Genomic DNA, 18,500 nt, shown 5'->3' with positions numbered 1-18,500 from the left:
ATTTGATTTAGTTCATTCTGATGTGTAAGGGTCTTCCCTTGTTACTACTTTTAATTATCTATGGTCATAGATGTCTAAGGTGCACCCTATTTTTGTTAATCTTCTTAAAATGATTCGGACTCAACACAATATCCTTGTTAATCTCTTAGGTTTGATAATTGAGAGGAAAGGGGGGATATATATCTGATGGAATTCACTCTCATCTTCATGAGCATGATATGCTTCACCAGTTGACTTGTCCTTATACTCCTGAGCAGAACAGGGTGGCAGAATGCAAGAATCGCCACCTCATGAATATTGTCCGTTGTCTTCTTCGAGGAATGCATGTTCCTAAGGCATATTGGAATATGACAATCCTCATTGTGACTTTTCTTCTTGACTGCTTTCCGATTCGCACCTTATGGGGACAGGTGCTTTTTCATGTCCTTCAACATAATAGCATACTCTTCCCCATTATACCTTGAGTCTTTGGGTGCACGTCCCAATTACACAAAATTGGATAACAAAACCATTCAATGTATTTTCTTGGGTTACTCCTCTATGTCAAAGAGATATTAATGTTATGATCCAATTTCTCACCGTGCCATACTCTCTTGATGTTACTTTATTTTGAAAATGTTTCATACTTCTGTGTCACATCTACTTTGCAGGACCTGTCTCCTATAGTATTGCCTTCTCCAGCCTTTTATCCATCTTTGCCAACACTAAAGGTCTACACTCGTCGCCCTCGCCCTCCTCCACCCTTGTCAACCTCCTCCTTACATTCAGGTATATCATCTCCACCTCTACATATACACCTGTTCTTATCCCTTCTATTTCTGACTTTCACTTGCCTATTGTCATGCGCAAAAGAAAGTGAGGGTGTGTGACTGATCATCCCAATACCCAATTTATTTTCTATTAGGGTCTTTCTTCCTCTTATCAGGCCTACCTTGAGGCCACTAATTCTATTCACGTTCCTCAATCTATGTCAGAGACTTTGTGAGATCCTCAATGGACTAAAGCTATGATTGTTGAGATAGATGTTTTGGAAAAAAATAATACTAGGGAGCTCGTTAGCCTTCCTTCTAGGGAGCGGACCATTGGTTGTAAATGAGTCTTCACTGTGAAATATTCCGCTGATGGCACTGTTGATCGGTATAAAGCACGCCTAGTTGCTAAGGGGTTTACATAGACTCCAAGAAAAGATTTTGGAGCCATGTTTGCTCCTGTCACCAAATTTTCCACTATTCGACTTTTTATCTCTTGAGCTGCATGTCACTCCTGGCCACTACACCAACTCGATGTGAAAATTGTCTTTCTGAATGGTGATTTGACTGAGGTTATTATATGGATTATTCTCTTGGATTTCGTTTTCAAGGGGAGTATTTTCGGAAAGTATGCCGCCTTCTTAAATCTTTGAATGGCCTGAAACAGTCCCCGTGAGCCTAGTCTCAACGATTTTCTGAGATTATTTTATCTATGGAGTTTTCTAGATGCCACTCATATCATACTTGCCCTATTCGTCGAGGAGTGGATGATCATTGTATCATTGTCTTGATTTATGTGGATGATATTATTGTGATTGGAGATGATGCACAGTGGATTGATGAGTTAAAGTGTTATTGGGTCGTGTTTTTAACGTTAAAGATTTCAATCCACTCACGTACTTATTGGGGATAGATGTGGCCCGCTCTCGCCGTGGTATTTCGCTATCTCAACGTTTGGTTGTCATCCTGCCTCCTCCTTTATGGATCAAAATCATCGTTTTCATGCCGACTTTGGTGATCTTTTATCGGATCCATCTTATCAGAGACTCGTAGGTCGTCTGATTTATCTGACGAACACTAGACCGGATTTGTCCTTCGCGATTAATGTGGTCGGTCAATTCATGCATACTTTGTATACTTCTCATCTTGATGTTGTTTATCGTATCATTTGTTACTTGAAGTCGCGTCCTAGTCTTGGGTTTTTCTACTCTTCCACTGCTCAGCCACATTTATCTTGTTTCACAGATGATGATTATGCTAGTTTTCTTACAGATAGGTGATCTACCTCTGATTTATGTACTTTTTATGGTATAACCTAATCTCGTGGAAAAATAAGAAATTGACTGTGATTTCTCGTTCTTCTGCTGAAGCTGAGTATCGTGCTATGGCCCTTGGCACATGTGAGCTTATTTGACTTCGATCTTTATTGACAGAATAGGGATTTCCTATTTCTGATTCCTCCACTTTGTTTTGGAACAAGTCTACTATCATGCTTGCTTCTGAATCAATTTTTCACAAAAGACCTAAGCTTATTGAGGTTGATGTTCACTTTCTCAGGAAGAAAGTTTGATATGGTGATCTTTAGACAATCTTCGTACCTTCTTCAGATCAACTTGCCAACATGCTTATGAAGTCCGTTGGTCCTTCTATTGTCAAGCTGGGTTTAGTTGATATATTTGCCCTAACTTGAGAGGCAGTATTGAAAATAATCTAGTTATTTCAGTCCTAATTGTTTTAGTAATAGCTTTTATTTTTCTATTTCTTATATGTAAGGGAATTTATGTCCATTAATTCTTTTATTAACATAAATATCTGCCAATATTCTTCTTTTTCCAATATTCCAGATATCTTGCCAAACACGAGAATCCTATTTTTCAAGGTTTCAAACTAAACAAGCATACCCATCATCAGATCATGGTTAAGTGTTTAGACATCATAGAAAAATCAAAAACTTTCTTAGAGATGTAGTATACCAGGTATGGAGATAAGATCAGGACTCCCAACCATTGATCTAAGCCACTGAATTCTACTTTTGCCCTCCTTTCCTCCACTATATATGCCACGCACAGCATATAAATTGGTGTGGAAACCCCTTCCCTCAATCTCCAGTTTGTCAATTTTTGGAATCCCTGAAAGCCAATAAATCTTTTGAATCATGAAAGTGAAACAATGATGAATCATAAAAGAAGATTACTGCTGCCACACATAATAACGTGTAACTAACCAAGGTTCAAAATTTCCCACCATTTCGGAATGTCTCAAGCAAAGAATGTTTTGATTTTATTCCCTGATCGAAACATTGCTTCAAAATGAGATTTTAAACCTTGTTATTAACCACCTGGATAATCTAGAAAGACATTCTAGAAAAGGGGGGAAGAATCAACTCGGAAGTGAAAACATAAAATTTAGTGGATACCACGGTTCCAAGTTCCGTTAAGGTTCAGTAAACTATTCCGATTTCAATCAAGATCGGAATCGAACATAGACTCTCGGGAATGTTTCAATCAAGACTGTTCAAGTGTTTCTCATAACCGAAACATTGCCTTGTGAAGAGATTTTAAATATTGAGTTACAAGTTACAAGTAAACCTTTAACTCGGGAAATCTTAAAACAATAATTTATTTCAGAGGTTTAGCGCCATAACTCTAGAAATTTGGAAAAAATATGCAATTTAGTCAGTTGCATAAGTGATGTCATCAATGGAGTTTCAAATTGTAGAATCTTTTTTCTATTTCTTTTCTACTTGCCATAGCTTCACAGAATTTCAAAGTTCAAGAAATATTGCTTAAAACTGGTAGATCAATATAATATGAGTGAAAATAAACAACTGATCAGTAACTCAATTAGATGGCTTTCTGCAGGCAACAATAAGGGCATGTGTGTAATTCTAGCTTATAAACCAAAAGCAGAAGATGAAGGAAAAAAAACTGAAGGCTCCCCAATAATATAAATCTCATATTACTAATAAAAAGAGAACTTGAGCAAAACCGAGACTATGTTTTACATCAGAAGCAGTCATATCTTCTTTTTTTTATAAGTAGAAATTCTATTATAAGGTGGTTAAGATGAACAACAAAGATACAAGCAAAGAATCTAACACGAAAGCAACTAAGTCGAAGACAGGTGACAAACCCACTCCCATGTTCCTATAAAGTCCTCCAAGAAGACTCCTCTAAATTCCTTGAAGGTCTTACACCAGAAAAACACAAGACTCAAAATAGATAGAAAGGAGGCATGCACTGATTTCAACTTTCCTTCAGAAACTCTACAACTCTGCTCCTAAATACCCCAACAAAAAGCAAATTAAAAAACAATCCATAGCAACCTCTTAGACCTACTAAAGCATGAGCCCCACTAGCCCCAAGAGCAAAACAACGAAGTAACTGAGTGAGACAAACAACCCTCGATCTGAAACAAACCCAAAACCTTCGACCAAACAATAAAGTAACTTAACCTACCAAAAGCAAAACAAAAAAACATGTTCTCTGAACCATGCAGGATCCCAACACCACCACAACATCTGTCATTTAAATCTAGACCCAAAACTTTTTAGAATTGCCAATGGAATGAAGTACATATCAACTAGTTAGACTTTCAAAGAAGATTTCAAGCTGTGTAATTATATACAAGACAAAAATAAGTACCTGGTGAAATAGGGGCAGTTTCTGCTGATACAGAATCACTAGACCTTCCAAACACATCTGTCACAGTGCATTCACATCTTAAGCATCTACCAATATCCTCCAACCGCATCTTATATGAGCAGGAATGCTGCGAAGGCAATGGTTCAAAAGACTTATCCATTCCAATTTCAGTAGAAAAGAACCTGCACCATCATTACTTGCATCAAAAGTTGAGGAATTGGAAAGCTATATTATATATATTTATTATTATAATTATTATTATTGATAAGCTGGGGTTAAAGGGATCCCACCCAAGGCCGAAGACATTACACGCAAGATCACTACTACAAATATTTAAAAGACTGCTAGGAAGCCTATTCTCATCCTCTAGAAGAACAGGCGTTCTTTGAAAGGAGCCCAATTTTGCTAGAAAATCAGCTGCCAATTTGCTTCTCTCCAGAAGAACTCAAAGGAGATGTGATGAAATGAAAAAGAGATATTTTTAATAGTTCGAATTGTTCGATGATATCTCCATGAAGGACTCATCTCTCCTTTAATGCAATTAATGCATAGGAGTTATTTGAACTAATGATCAGACGTCTGAAGTTCTTCAATCGTGCATACTTGAGGGCTTCAAGAATAGCAATTAACTCTATGGCTATAATATCATTGTCTTTACACAAATAAGAATGAACAATTGGGAAAGTGATACTGTAAGTATCTCATCACATATGACAAACGTCATGATACACTATTTCCCAAGGTTTGCAGAGTATCGAAAATAATGTTCAACCCCCATTAAAAAAAATAAAAAACACCATTCTATTTTCCTCAAACTTGATGCTATCAGCAGACCAAGTTGGATAAAACGTCAATGGATATCCTAACATGTCTTTAGATGCTTCCAGCAAATTAAGTTTTTTGACCACATGAAGTTACTGTAAAATTTCAAGAGTGCATATAAAATATTAAAATATTTATAAGTTCCTGCTATATATTTTTTACTTTCCCTCTGCAGTGCAAATGGAATTGTAACCATCCATTGAAGAATAGGATGTAGAATTGTACCATTGGTATTTGACATCCTTTTTGTACTTGCTCCAAACACGTTGTTGAATCTCACTGTTTGGAATAACTTCAACAGCTGTGAGTTTTTCTCCTTCCACTGCCTTTCCAATGAGGGTAAGCATCTCAACTTTTGGAAGCTCTGAAGGGGAAAGAACAAAATATTTGACTATTATAAGCAAAAAAAAAGAAGCATATTGAGTAAGTTTCAATATAACAGAATACACTACAGAATAGAAGTTTCTATTAAGTGTGACTGAGGGTCAGTGCTTGAAGGATCAAATGAATCGATGCCACACATCATCCGCTGACATCTCAGATGTCACGTGCAGGTTGCTTAACCCTCAAGAACATGGTTCACCTAAGACACACAGTGTGCTTCACCATTGAAATACATTCATTTCGAAGTCATGCAAAGGTCACCACTAAAAGGACAGGCATATTTCTATAATAATAATAAAAATCATTTTGATGATTAACAGAACACTATTGGCATTTTTAAATAAAAAGACATCAACTAGGTCCATGTTTTGAAGTTTAGTACTGTTTCGGAATGTTTTGCCGAGACATTCATATTTTGAGCAATTGAAACATTGACCAGAACATTCAATACTTCAGAAATATTTCAGATTGCCTCGAAATGTTTTGGTCGTCTCAATTTTTCTCCTGACCAAAACACTACCTTGCGACGACTTGGGGCAAGCCAATGTGAAAATACGAATAAAAAAAATCAACTCTCTGTCTCTAAAAAAATGGAACTTGCCTATGTTAACCAAAAAACATTTAACGGGAGCAAAATTATTCAAAGCATGTTGGCAGTAATTACAGTAGATTGAAATAAAATAAAAAATAAGATAAACATTCAAGAAACTTGATAAACGCACTCAAAAAGTTCTACATGGGAGAAAACAGAAAGAACAAATCGGCACCAGCAGAATTTGGTACAGAGGAAATCAATAACAGCTCAAAGCCAGAAAGCTTTACTATTTGATGAGATGCATTTTCAGTGAAGGGTACATTGATTCATAGAAAGGAACCTTTGAATCTAAGATATATTGGCCTACAATAAAATTAAGAAAGGCGATATGCTATTTTGAAAAATGTAGCATCACGTAACAGAAAGGGAAAGAGATTACTTTACAAAGACTGATCATGTACGTTACACATAATGAGTGAATAGAACAACAATTTAAAGTATTGTGCGCTTTGGAATGTATCAGACAAGATGTACCGTTATTTGGACATTCCGATACAAAACATAGATGGAATCAAAAAATGAATGTTTCGATTTGTGACAGTTTGTCTCAAAATGTTTCAGAATGTTCTGGTTTGTCTCTAACTTTGGAATAGTTTAGCCAAAACATCCCAATATGAACCACAATTCAATGAAACAAAATCAAAAAGAGAAGACTGTTGGTATGTGTATAGTAGTCATGTGGTGTGTATATAATAGTTGGGTGTTCTAAGTGTAAACGACTTTGTTTATACTTATATATTGTTAAGTAGAGAAAATTAGCTCTGTACTCTGTTCACAAAAATTAACTTGGTATAAAAGCCTTCCTCCAACCTTTTGCCAATTAGTAGCCTTAGGAAAATATTAAACTGTTTGAGTTATTTCCACCCATTTCATTGTGTCTTTCAGGACCTCACTACATGGAGGATTGTTGGTAGAGGTGTTGAGAGAGGAGGGTTGTACTACTTGGATGCAAACCCGAATTCTTCTATTCTTACTAAAGTAATGGCAACTACTATTGTTTTGTATGGACCTACTCATGTTTTTTTTAATTATATTTTTCGTTTTCCTATTATTGCTACTCATAAAACTTTGCTTTTGTGGCATGCCAAGCTTGGGCATGCTAGTCCTTGAGTCTTATGCTCTATGATTCCTTCTCTCTCTACATATGATAGAATGAGTGTAACAAGACCCTCGAGCACAAGAACCAAATTGTACCTTTCCTACTACCTCTAAGATAAAAAAATAAAAAAATTACCCTTGTCTCTTTAACCTTAATAGTTTATATCCTACCACCTTCAAATCTCAAATACAGCATAGAATTTTGGGAGAAAAATAAACAGATTTATAAATGCAGATCAGCACATGAAAGTGACACATTTGACAAAAATAGTTGTCATTTTATAACATGTTTTTTACATATCAAACACTAAAATGCTAATTTTTATGAATGTTTCAGGAATCTTTCTATAAAAAATTGAATGTTTCGCTCCGTTTTGGTGGTTTCCTTGACCAAAAAATTCCTCCACATGAAATTTAAATCTTGAATATAAAATCATGGATGACAAACCAGTCATGGTTTGAAACGATGAGAATTAATGAAAAATATGATATTAAACAAAAATCTGGACTATTCAACATTTGATATCTGATAAGCATAATAAAAAACAAACGATGCAGTCCATCGTCTTGATACATGTATTAACCTTTGTTTACAATTTCATGGAGCTAATAAAGAGTCCACGCTTTTTGGTGCAAGAAGCTTATATTTACCTGGAAGAATAATGTCAGTAGGCTCGGATAATCTGAGCTCTCCTACAACTGAATCCGAACGAACGGGGGTATACCTGCAAGTTGATACTCCTTTTAGAATATACAAACACGCATACAGAAGCAACAAAGGAATGTTTTTCAATTAAGTATAAATTCATTGCAAAAGCCAACAAAGAGTACATAAAGCTCAAGAAACAAAAGATGCTCACATGACCTACCAAGACAATACAAAGAAAGAACTCAAAGAAACAATCATCTAAACCCCCAAATAATCAAATTCCATTTAAATACACACTCCCCAAAAAGTAAACCCCTACGCTCAACAAAAAATCAACCACTTGTACATTAAAGCTTTAACATTAAGAACACAAGCATGAATATCTCCCTTGATGCTATAGAACATAACGATTCCTTTCTTCCAAAATGACCAAACAAACCACAAAAGCAGAATCATCCAACAATGCCACTTATCACATACTAGAGTTTGTTTCGTGCCAATGGCACTGAAATCCTCTTTTGGGTTAAGGGGGTAAAAGTGGGAAAAAAATTGAGTTGGAGGGCTATTATTAAAAAAAAACTGAGGTTAAAGGGGTAAAGGATGAAAAACAAGTAAGTTAAAGGAGTGGAAGATGAAATATAGTAAAGTTAGAGAGGGTGAATAGTAAAGGAAATAAAGTTGCCAGCACAAAATTATAGCTTGATAGGAGGTTTATCCCACAAAACTGTAGTTGATGGAGGTTTATCCCCCACAAAACTGTAGCAATTGTAGGCCTTATAGTTGTGTTTTATTATATAGATGTTCATAAATCCAACTAACCGCAAACTGAGAGAAAAACAAAAAACCAAATGCCCTTTGCAAAATTACAGTGAAATTATAAATGATTCACTAATTACCCATTACCTTTGCACTTGAGACAAGTGATCCACCATTTGTCCAAGTTAATGGTCCAAAGAAAAAAAGCTAACTTAGATAGGACCCTAGAGCTCCTAGCAAAGAAATTAAACAGCCCTTTTGATTCCAAACCCATCTCTTCCATCTTCATTAGAGCGAGATCAATGATAGGAGTGTGGACCGACAATCTTAAAATGTTAATGGCAGTTGCAAGTAGCGACTAATATGACCACTGATGATTCCTTTGCAAGATGACTAGAAATTGTAAACCAAAATTGTCGATAAAACAATGAAAGAAAGAGTGGATCTTTTCCTAGGTGACTCCGTAGCTGTTATGACATATTTCTGGGTTTGAGGGAAGATTCTAGGAAAATAGTACCTCAAAAAGGCAGGGAACCCCAAAGAAAAGTCAGCGCACTGTTAAAGTAATATCAAATGTAATTGATATGTGGACAATAGTAGGTACCACTTCAATGTATGATAGACAAAACAACCACATTTTAGAAGAAAGATGTTGGGGGAAAATGTTGGGACTGGACCAACAACAATAAAAACCAGCATGCCAGTATCTAATAATAGGAAATTGCGCCCCAAAGGATTAGGGTCGGTTAAACGAGGTTTAAGGTTTAGGATCTAGGCCATAAGGTATCATCTGCGAATAAAATACACCAAGATACATGCTCTTGAATACGAACGGTTAATTCATCTAATACCAGAGAGACAACAAATACAAACTCAACATGAATCCATAGGTAAACCAATTGTAATTGGGAACTCATTTGTCTCCTTTTCATTTGCTCTCAGATAGTCACAATCCTCACATATGTGTCCTCAATTATATCATTCATTAGGGACTCCTTCCTTTCCCAATACCGATCAAATTAACTCTCTAGATATTTTTTTTTTTCATATGCATTATCTAAGACAAGAAAAACTATATGGATTTTCTTCATCTTTTCTTTGAACTTTTCTATCATTTGTCAAAGTAGAAAGATTACCTCAAATTTTGATCTTCCTGGCCTAAAACAAAATTGGTTCTCAGATATAGACATTTGTTTTTATCTTAAACTTAGTTCAATCACTCTTTCCCCACAGTTTAATAGTGTGCCTCAAGTTTAATACCTCGATGGTTGGAACAACTCCATGAGTCTCCATTATGCTTATATAATTAGAAGTACAACAATGCCTTTTTTTTTCATTCATCCAACATCCTTTTAGCCTTGACAATATTATTGAATAGCTTAGTTAGCCAGGACCATCCAAACCTTCCGGTGAATGTCCATGCTTATATCAGAATATCATCTGATCCTAAATCCCTACCTATTTGCATCTTTGACAATGTTATTTTAACTTATGAAACCAGAATTTTATGGATGTATGCATGCTCTCCGGTCTCCAATGTATCTCTCACTAGTCACGTCTCTTGTCTTGGTCCTCATTTAAAAGTTTCTTAAAATAAACCAGTCGCCTTCCCTAATTTCTTCATCTCTTATTAAGACTCACTCATCTTCTCCTTAAGACAAGATTGTGACTTCATGCACTGCAAAAAATCCCCAACACTTTAAAAAAACCACATAACATTTCCTCAAACTGAGAAAAAATAAAATTTAATTTGGGATTTCATTTTTCTTGAAAATTTAGGAAAAAAAACATGACATTATTACAGAACACCAATACTTAAAATATGGATGAATAAAATATTTATGTTATGTAAAATGTATATATAAAGATTTACTACTAATTTCTAAGAAATTTTCTGGAGAAACTAAGGCAAATCACATGATGCTTTAAACTGACCCTAGAATTTATCATGAAAATTTATCGAGAGTAACCTTCAGTTTTCACTAATTCAACACAGTTTAACTCATTTAATATCAAGTTGCTAATTAATCAAATATGAATTAACATTTTCAATGATACCAAGATGATAAATTTAACAAAGAGAATTAAATTTTACAATAATTTTGGGATGACACTTAGATGCAGATGAGGATAAGCTCGCACGGGTCCTTCCAAGGTTGTGGTCCAAATTAATTGAATGATATGACATTTTTATAGAGAATTGGAGTCAACTAGAAATTGTTGGCAGTTCTCAGGTATCTCATTATGAGAGGACAGATTGAGATGCGAGACAGATTAGTGAAGAAGAAGATTCTGTCTTTTTGTTGTGTGTGCAGTAGAAGAAAAGATAACATCAACCATCACAAAAGGTATCCCAGCTAGCTACCCTATGTATATCTTGTGGGAAGAAAGAAATAGTGAAGTATTCTGTAATTAATACCCCCCCCCCCCCCAAGGACATATTTTGTTCAAGATAGAAAACTAGTTAATTGAGATTTCCAAGTTATAATAAGATTTTGGTAGTCATTCCCAACCAGGAGTTTTTCTGTAGTTGGAACCATTGTAGTTTTGCAACCATGAAATACACTAAGGCGTCTTAGTGCTTGAGGTGAAAAAAAGAGAAATAATTGAAAATATAAATAATAAATCCTTATAAAGTATAAGTACAACCAATTGTTGTAATAATTTTTTTTTTTTAATTTACAATTGTTGTAATAATTCAGTATTCAACATTTCAATTTACATAACGAGGGACCTAACCACCAACAAATACTCAAGTAACAAACTAACAATCCATTAAGGGATTTAAAACATGAATAATTATATTGTTAAAAGAAAAGTAAGAAACCATAAATCATGGAGAAGAAAAACGGGGGAATAGCAGAATGGTAATAAACTATGTCAAGCTCAATCAGGCTATCAAAGCCAATGCTTACAGAATACCAATCAAGGATGAGTTGTTCCTACGACTCAGGAATAGTTTATTCTATTCAAAACTTAAATGTAAGAGCAGATTCTTCCAAGTGAAAATGGAGGAAGAGTCAATCCAGTATACGGCATTCTCCTACAAATGGCTAGTAATGCCAATGGGATTAAAAACCGCTCCGAGTATATTCCAGCAAAAGATGGACATTGTCCTTAGACAATACAGCGAATTCTGTATGGTTTACATTGATGACATCCTCATCTTTAACCAAACACAGGATGAACACCTCGAGCACTTAAAATTAGTTGCTCAAGCCCTTCGAGACAATGGGATTATTGTTTCAAAAAAGAAGGCAGAGTTAAATAAGACCAAGATCAAATTTCTAGGAATAGAAATTGAAAATGGCAAAATAACTCTTCAGCCACATGTCCTAGAAAACCTATCTCAATTCCCTAATGAGATAACAGACAAAAAGATGCTCCAGAGATTTCTTGGATGTGTCAACTATGCTACAAGTCATTACCTCTCAAATATCGGTTTGCTTAAAGCAACATTACAAGAGAAACTGAAGAAGAAAAATAATTCTTCAGGATGGACTTGGACTGAGCAAGACTCGATCAATCTCCAAAAAATTAAGAATGTTCGTAGAAACATTCCGAAGATGTCTCTCCCTAAGGATGGAGACAAACTCATTATAACCACAGATGTCAGCGATATTGCTTGGGGCGCTGTGTTACATTTCAAAAGAAAAACTGGCAAAGATCAATGGGATGATCAAGAGCTGCGCTCAATTCGCTAATGGAGTTTGGTCCGATTCTGAAAAGAAATGGACAACGTTCGATAAAGAACTAAGGGCAATAAGATTAGCCCTTAACAAATTTAAATTATTTGTTCTTTATAACCCTTTCGTTTTAAGAACAGATTCCACTAGTGTCATAGGTTTTATACAATCAAAAGACACAAATTTAGCTGAGCATTCGGTCAAATGCATTCGTGATAAACTAAAAATCAGATCTCATGAATGGATGACTGTTGAGCATATTGCAGGTACCAAGAACTTCCTCACAGATGCCCTTACCAGAGAACTTGCCCAAGTTCAAGAAATTGCATCTTCATCATGCATAAGCCCTTACGGCCCATCTAAAGTCTTTGACACTTCTTGGTCAATTGACAACACTTCAGCTATAAACCAGTCACTAGATGACAACATGGTTGCTAACAAAAACCCGTTAAAGGAGTCGACATTGGAGATTTCTCCCCGGATATAGAAGAGTTGCTGAAAGGCTCTGTTAAAGGAGTTGGTTTCAGCCATATCACAAAGCTTAATTTTGCGGAGCATTTTCCATGCTTTGTTTCTCTTCTCTTGTTCCGCGGCTGCACTATCAGTGATACCACAGATTTCTTTTCACAGAAGGTTGCCGATGAGGGGACCACTTCCTCCAGCTAACTCAAATTCACCTTTGAACAATTCGTATCGATTTGTCTTGGTGAAGCCTTCCCAGACTTTCTTAGCTAATCCTGTCAGACTGTTAATCTGATAGTTAAGCTTCTGGGTGGTGTCCATTCTTTGAAATGGACGCCAATGGCTATGTCCACAGAGGCTTCCCAGTTGTTTATTTAAACTAGAGCCGTATCTGGATCATTAGCAGCAAGAACCATGCCCTTGTCAACAAATGAAACTGATTCGGATAAAACAATCCGAAGATTAGTTCGAAAGTTAGATAAGCTAACAACTAAGATCGAACAACAAAAGGAAGAGCTCAAGAGGTTCCGTAATGCAAAAAAGGACAAGCACCTATTGCCGAAACTTCTAAACGAATACGAACCCATGTTCCAATTTACACTTCCTACATACCTCCCACAGTTCCCCCAGAACCTGAGGAACCAAAGATACAAATCCCTATCCTTACTACATCTGAAGAGGATAACAGTGAAGAAACAATTGAAATTAAGAGAAAAAGATTAATTTCATTAATTAGCCCTAATCAGGCTTAAAAGGTATTACATAATCATAAGAGAGGAAAAGACTAAAAAAGACATATATAAACTTATTCTAACACTCCCCTCAAGTTGGTGCGTGAATGTCAACAACACCCAACTGGAACAAAACACCTTCAAAGGTAATTTTACTAACACCTTTAGTAAGAACATCAGCAAGTTGTTGAAATGTAGGAACAAAGGGAGTACAAATTTGTCCAGAAATAATCTTTTCTCTAATAAAATGACGATCAACTTCGATATGCTTCGTTCTGTCATGTTGAACTGGATTTGCCGCTATGTTAATAGCTGACTTATTATCACAATATAGTAAGAAAGGGACTGGCACAGGAAGACAGAAGTCAGCTAATAAGATCTTGAGCCACAACAACTCACACACTCCAAGTGCCATAGCTCTGTAGTCAGACTCAGCACTCGACCGAGAAACCACAATCTGCTTCTTACTGCGCCAAGTTACCACCAACTTTAGTACAGTACCCAGAAGTAGAACGTCTATCAGTCACTGAACCAGCATAGTCTGCATCTGTCCATGCCTCAACATGCAAATGACCATGATTACTGAACAAAATACCTCGACCAGGACATCCCTTCAGATATCTAAGAATACGATAGACTGCAGTAAGATGAGATGTTCGAGGCGAGTGCATAAACTGACTTACAACACTAACAGCATAAGCAATATCTGGACGAGTCATAGACAAATAAATCAATTTCCCACAAGTCGCTGGTACTGCCCAATATTCGACACACTCCCCCTCAGAATCAGCCAACCTATGATTCTGCTCAATAGGAGTATCAGCGGGACAAGAACCAATCTGACCGGAGTCAGTGAGTAAATCAAGGACATACTTTCGCTGAGAAACAAATATACCAGATTAGGACCGCGCCACCTCAATACCCAGAAAATAGCGAAGATGCCCAAGATCCTTAATCTCAAATTGACGGCCTAAGTAAGTTTTTACCTCAGTAATACCCGCCATATCATCTCCAGTAAGAACAATATCATCAACATAAACAATCAGAGCAACAGTTTTTCCGTGGGAGTGACGCAAGAAAAGAGTGTGATCAGCAGAGCTCTGATGGAAGCCAAACTGATACATGGCCTTAGTAAAACGCTCAGACCATGCACGGGGAGACTGCTTCAAACCATAAAGAGAACGGCGAAGACGACAGACATGTGTAGGAGAGGCAGATGTAAGAAACCCAGGAGGTTGGACCATATAAACCTCTTCCTGAAGATCACCATTGAGAAACGCATTCTTGACATCTAACTGATAGAGAGGCCAACCTTTGATAGCGGCACAGAAAGAAGAACGCGAATGGTGGTCATTTTGGTAACCGGAGCAAATGTCTCCTAATAATCAATTCCATAGTCTGAGCATAACCTTTGGCCACCAGACGAGCCTTATACCTAGCAATAGAACCGTCTGGATTATGCTTAAGTGTGAAAACCCAACGACATCACACAGCTTTCCTTCCAGGCGGGAGAGGAACAAGTTCCCAAGTCTGAGTCTTTTCAAGCATTCAACTCATCAATCATAGCTGCTCGCCACTCAGGATGAGCAATAGCATCTGCAATAGTAGTAGGAAGAGAAACAGAAGAGACAGAGGCAAAAAAACTCTTATAGGAGGGTGAAAGTGCAGAATCAGATACATAATTAGAAATAGGATAAGTACAAGTGCGCTTACCCTTACGAGTGGCAATAGGACGATCATCACAGGGAACAGAAGGTAACGGATCTGAAGGCAAAGAGGCGAGCTGGTCTAGCGTAGAAGTGATGGTAGTATCGCGTGGACGCCGAGAGTAAACCTGCAGAGGAGGAGGTGACACACTACACAGGGGGTGGAGCAGGGTACAGGTGGAAGAGGAAGGGTACAGGTAAGGGAAGAGGAAAGGGAACAGGAAGGGTATCATCGGGAATCGAGAGGAACCACTCAGACTGAGTGCCAACTAACCCAAAGTAGTATGGGGTGTGCTCAAAGAAGGAAACATCCCGAGAAATGAAACGCCGTCGAGAAGGAGGATGGTAACACCGGTAACCTTTCTGGTAGATGAATAACCCAAAAAGATACATTTTATAGCCTTAGGGTCAAGTTTAGTACAAGTTTGGTCAAGAATTTGAACAAAACACACGTGGAGAAAGGGGAAACAGGGGACGATCTTGATCGAGCTGAGAAAGAGGCGTGGCAAACTGAAGAACGCGGGAGGGGGTGCAATTAATAAGGTAAACAGCAGTAAGAACAGCATCGGCCCAATAAGATTGTGGCACATTCATACCAATAAAAATGGCCCGAGCTAACTCTAGAATATGACGATTTTTTCTTTCTGAACGACCATTCTACTGAGGGGTCTTAACATTAGACATTTGATGCTCAATGCCAGACTCTAGACAAAGTTTTAAGACCTCGCTATAAGTGTACTCAGTACCATGATCAGAACGAAAAGTCTTGACAGTATGACCAAACTGGGTATGAACCATAGCAAGAAATTGCTTAAAAATTCCACAAACTTCACTCTTGTGTTTCATAAGATAGACCCAAGTGGTACGACTATGGTCATCAATGAATAAGACAAAGTAACGAAAACCAAGAGTGGATGAGACCGGGGAAGGACCCCACACATCAGAATGAATTAGGTCAAATATAACAGGTGCAACAGTATTCATACTAACAGGATAGGAAGAATGCACATGTTTACCTAATTGGCAAGTTTCACAAGAAAAATCAAGCAAATTGTTATTATTAAATAAAACAGGGAACATGTGTTTCAAATATCCAAAAGAAATATGGCCTAAACGTAAGTACCAACGCATTACAAGAGCCTTATTAGATTGACTACTACAACTAATCTGGGAAACAGAATGGGTGCTAGGTAAACTAGATACGTCCAAGAGATACAGTCCATTTTCTTCACGTCCAGTGCCAATCGTCCTCTTCGATTCCAGATCCTGAAAGATACAATGAGAGGGATAAAAAATTACACTGCAATTCAAGGTTTTGGTAATACTACTAACAGATATAAGATTAGTAGTGAGTTGAGGAACATGCAGTGTATTAGTCAAAGATAAAGAAGATGTAATAGGAAAATGACATTGACCAGCTATAGAAGACAAAGAACCATCAGCAAGACGAACCTTGCGATGACCAGAACAAACACTATAAGTTTTGAATAGGGATGACGTACCGGTCATGTTATCGGAGGCACCAAAATCAATGATTCATGGTGAGGAAGTGGTGGAAACACTGTGTGCAGATGCAAAAGTACCTGAGTGAGTGAATGTAGAGACCGGCTGAGATGAAGTCTCCATCTGATTGAAGAATTTCCGGAACTTGTCAAGCTCAGCCTGGGATAGAGATACCAAATCTGATGAGGATGTATTAGCTGAAGGAGGTGGTGAATCAGTAGTCGACTGAGAAGCTACATGAGCTGAAGATCGTTGAGACTGTTGTCGTTGCTGATTAGGACGACCATGAAGTGCATAACATCGAGCCTTCACATGACCCAACTTTCCACAATGATCACACTTATGTCGTTGATGGGTAGACATAGTCCCACTGGGGTTTTGTGGAGACGATAGGCGAGCAAGCATAACGGAATGATCTCCCGAAGAATGAGGTATGACAGCTACGCGACGACTCTCATCAGCCAAGACATAAGAATATGCGGTCTGTAAAGACGGAAACGGATCCATACCCAACAAATGAACTCTCGCATACTCAAACTCATCCCGAAGACCAGCTAAAAACTGAAAAACCCGATTCTTATCCAAAATCGACGATATAACGTCTCGTCAAAAGAGTCCTTCCAGGCATAAGATGAGGAATAGAAAGACAATTCTTCCCACCGAGCACGTAACTGTGATATATTGGTGATAACTGAAGAATCTCCTTGTGAAAGACGAGAAATCTCACGCTCCAAGTTGAAAATCCTAACATTGTTCTGACGTTGTGAGTAAATACTCTTTGCGGAATCCCATATCTGTTTTGCTGTCAAGGAAAACATAAAACTAGCTACAATGTGTAATTGCATAGAAGTAACCAGCCATAAATGGACCATAGAATCATTAGCAAACCAATGGGAGTAGGAGTTGTCAGTCTGTGAAGGTTGTTTGTCCACCCCCGTGAGGTAACCGATCTTCCCTTTTCCACCAATGAACATTTCAACTGATCGTGCCCAGAGAAGATAATTAGGACCATCTAATTTCACTGTAGTAATCTGAATGCCTGGAAAATCAGTTGAGTGAGAAAGCGGACCGCTCAATCCATTACTATTACCAGTGATCGAGGACGAGGATGTCTCAGAAGCCATCGAATAATCCGAATACTATGGTTGGAAACGAGTTCACGTAAGATGAGGACACAACTCCCTAGGATAAAGTGATTGCAACACCTGTGAAAAAACAATTGAACACTGCTAAATCTAATTAAACACTGCTGTGGGTTATCCGAGCAGTCAATCTCGCAAGTGTAGAGTCTCTAGCAATAATATTGCTAGTAGAACAATCCCAAATAACATCTTGCTATAATCACAGACCTCCATAGATGTTCAAAACAACTGCCGCCATCCTCATATGACCCTGACGATGATCGAATCAACTAAGAACAGTCACCTGCTGTGATCGAATCAGCAAAGAACAATCACCTACTGTGATCTAGGAGCCCAGATGGCCACCCAAAAGTGTCGCACAAACTGAAGCAGCCTTATAACAGCAATCTGTTGTTTCGTACAAGACAGGGAGGTCACCTACTATGATTTAGAAACCCAGATTGCCACCCACAAGTGTCGCACGAACTAGAGCAGCCACCTACTGGTGTCGCCTGCTCAGAATCATAAACCTGCTGTGATCGCAGGGCTCAAACAGCCACTTACCAACGTCGTATGAGGTAGATTGTGATCGCA

The 18,500-nt window shown here is 37.6% G+C and overlaps 1 protein-coding gene across 1 annotated transcript in view; it reads right to left on the bottom strand.

Annotated features, from left to right (window-relative positions):
* Window positions 1-18,500, bottom strand: part of AIR9 (Outer arm dynein light chain 1 protein) — a 96,192-nt gene that overhangs the window by 12,975 nt on the left and 64,717 nt on the right. The window contains exons 30-33 of the mRNA XM_086440338.1: window positions 7,944-8,017; window positions 5,441-5,579; window positions 4,394-4,575; window positions 2,723-2,878 (exon numbers count right to left, since the gene is read on the bottom strand). Of these exons, the coding sequence (XP_086296464.1) occupies window positions 2,723-2,878; window positions 4,394-4,575; window positions 5,441-5,579; window positions 7,944-8,017 (551 nt within the window). The remainder of the gene's footprint in view (window positions 1-2,722; window positions 2,879-4,393; window positions 4,576-5,440; window positions 5,580-7,943; window positions 8,018-18,500) is intronic.

This window comes from Akebia trifoliata, chromosome 1, assembly GCF_017979445.1.
Source record: "Akebia trifoliata isolate Shusen 1 chromosome 1, ASM1797944v1, whole genome shotgun sequence".
NCBI classification, from domain to species: domain Eukaryota; kingdom Viridiplantae; phylum Streptophyta; class Magnoliopsida; order Ranunculales; family Lardizabalaceae; genus Akebia; species Akebia trifoliata.
This window is presented reverse-complemented; position numbering and strand designations above follow the sequence as displayed.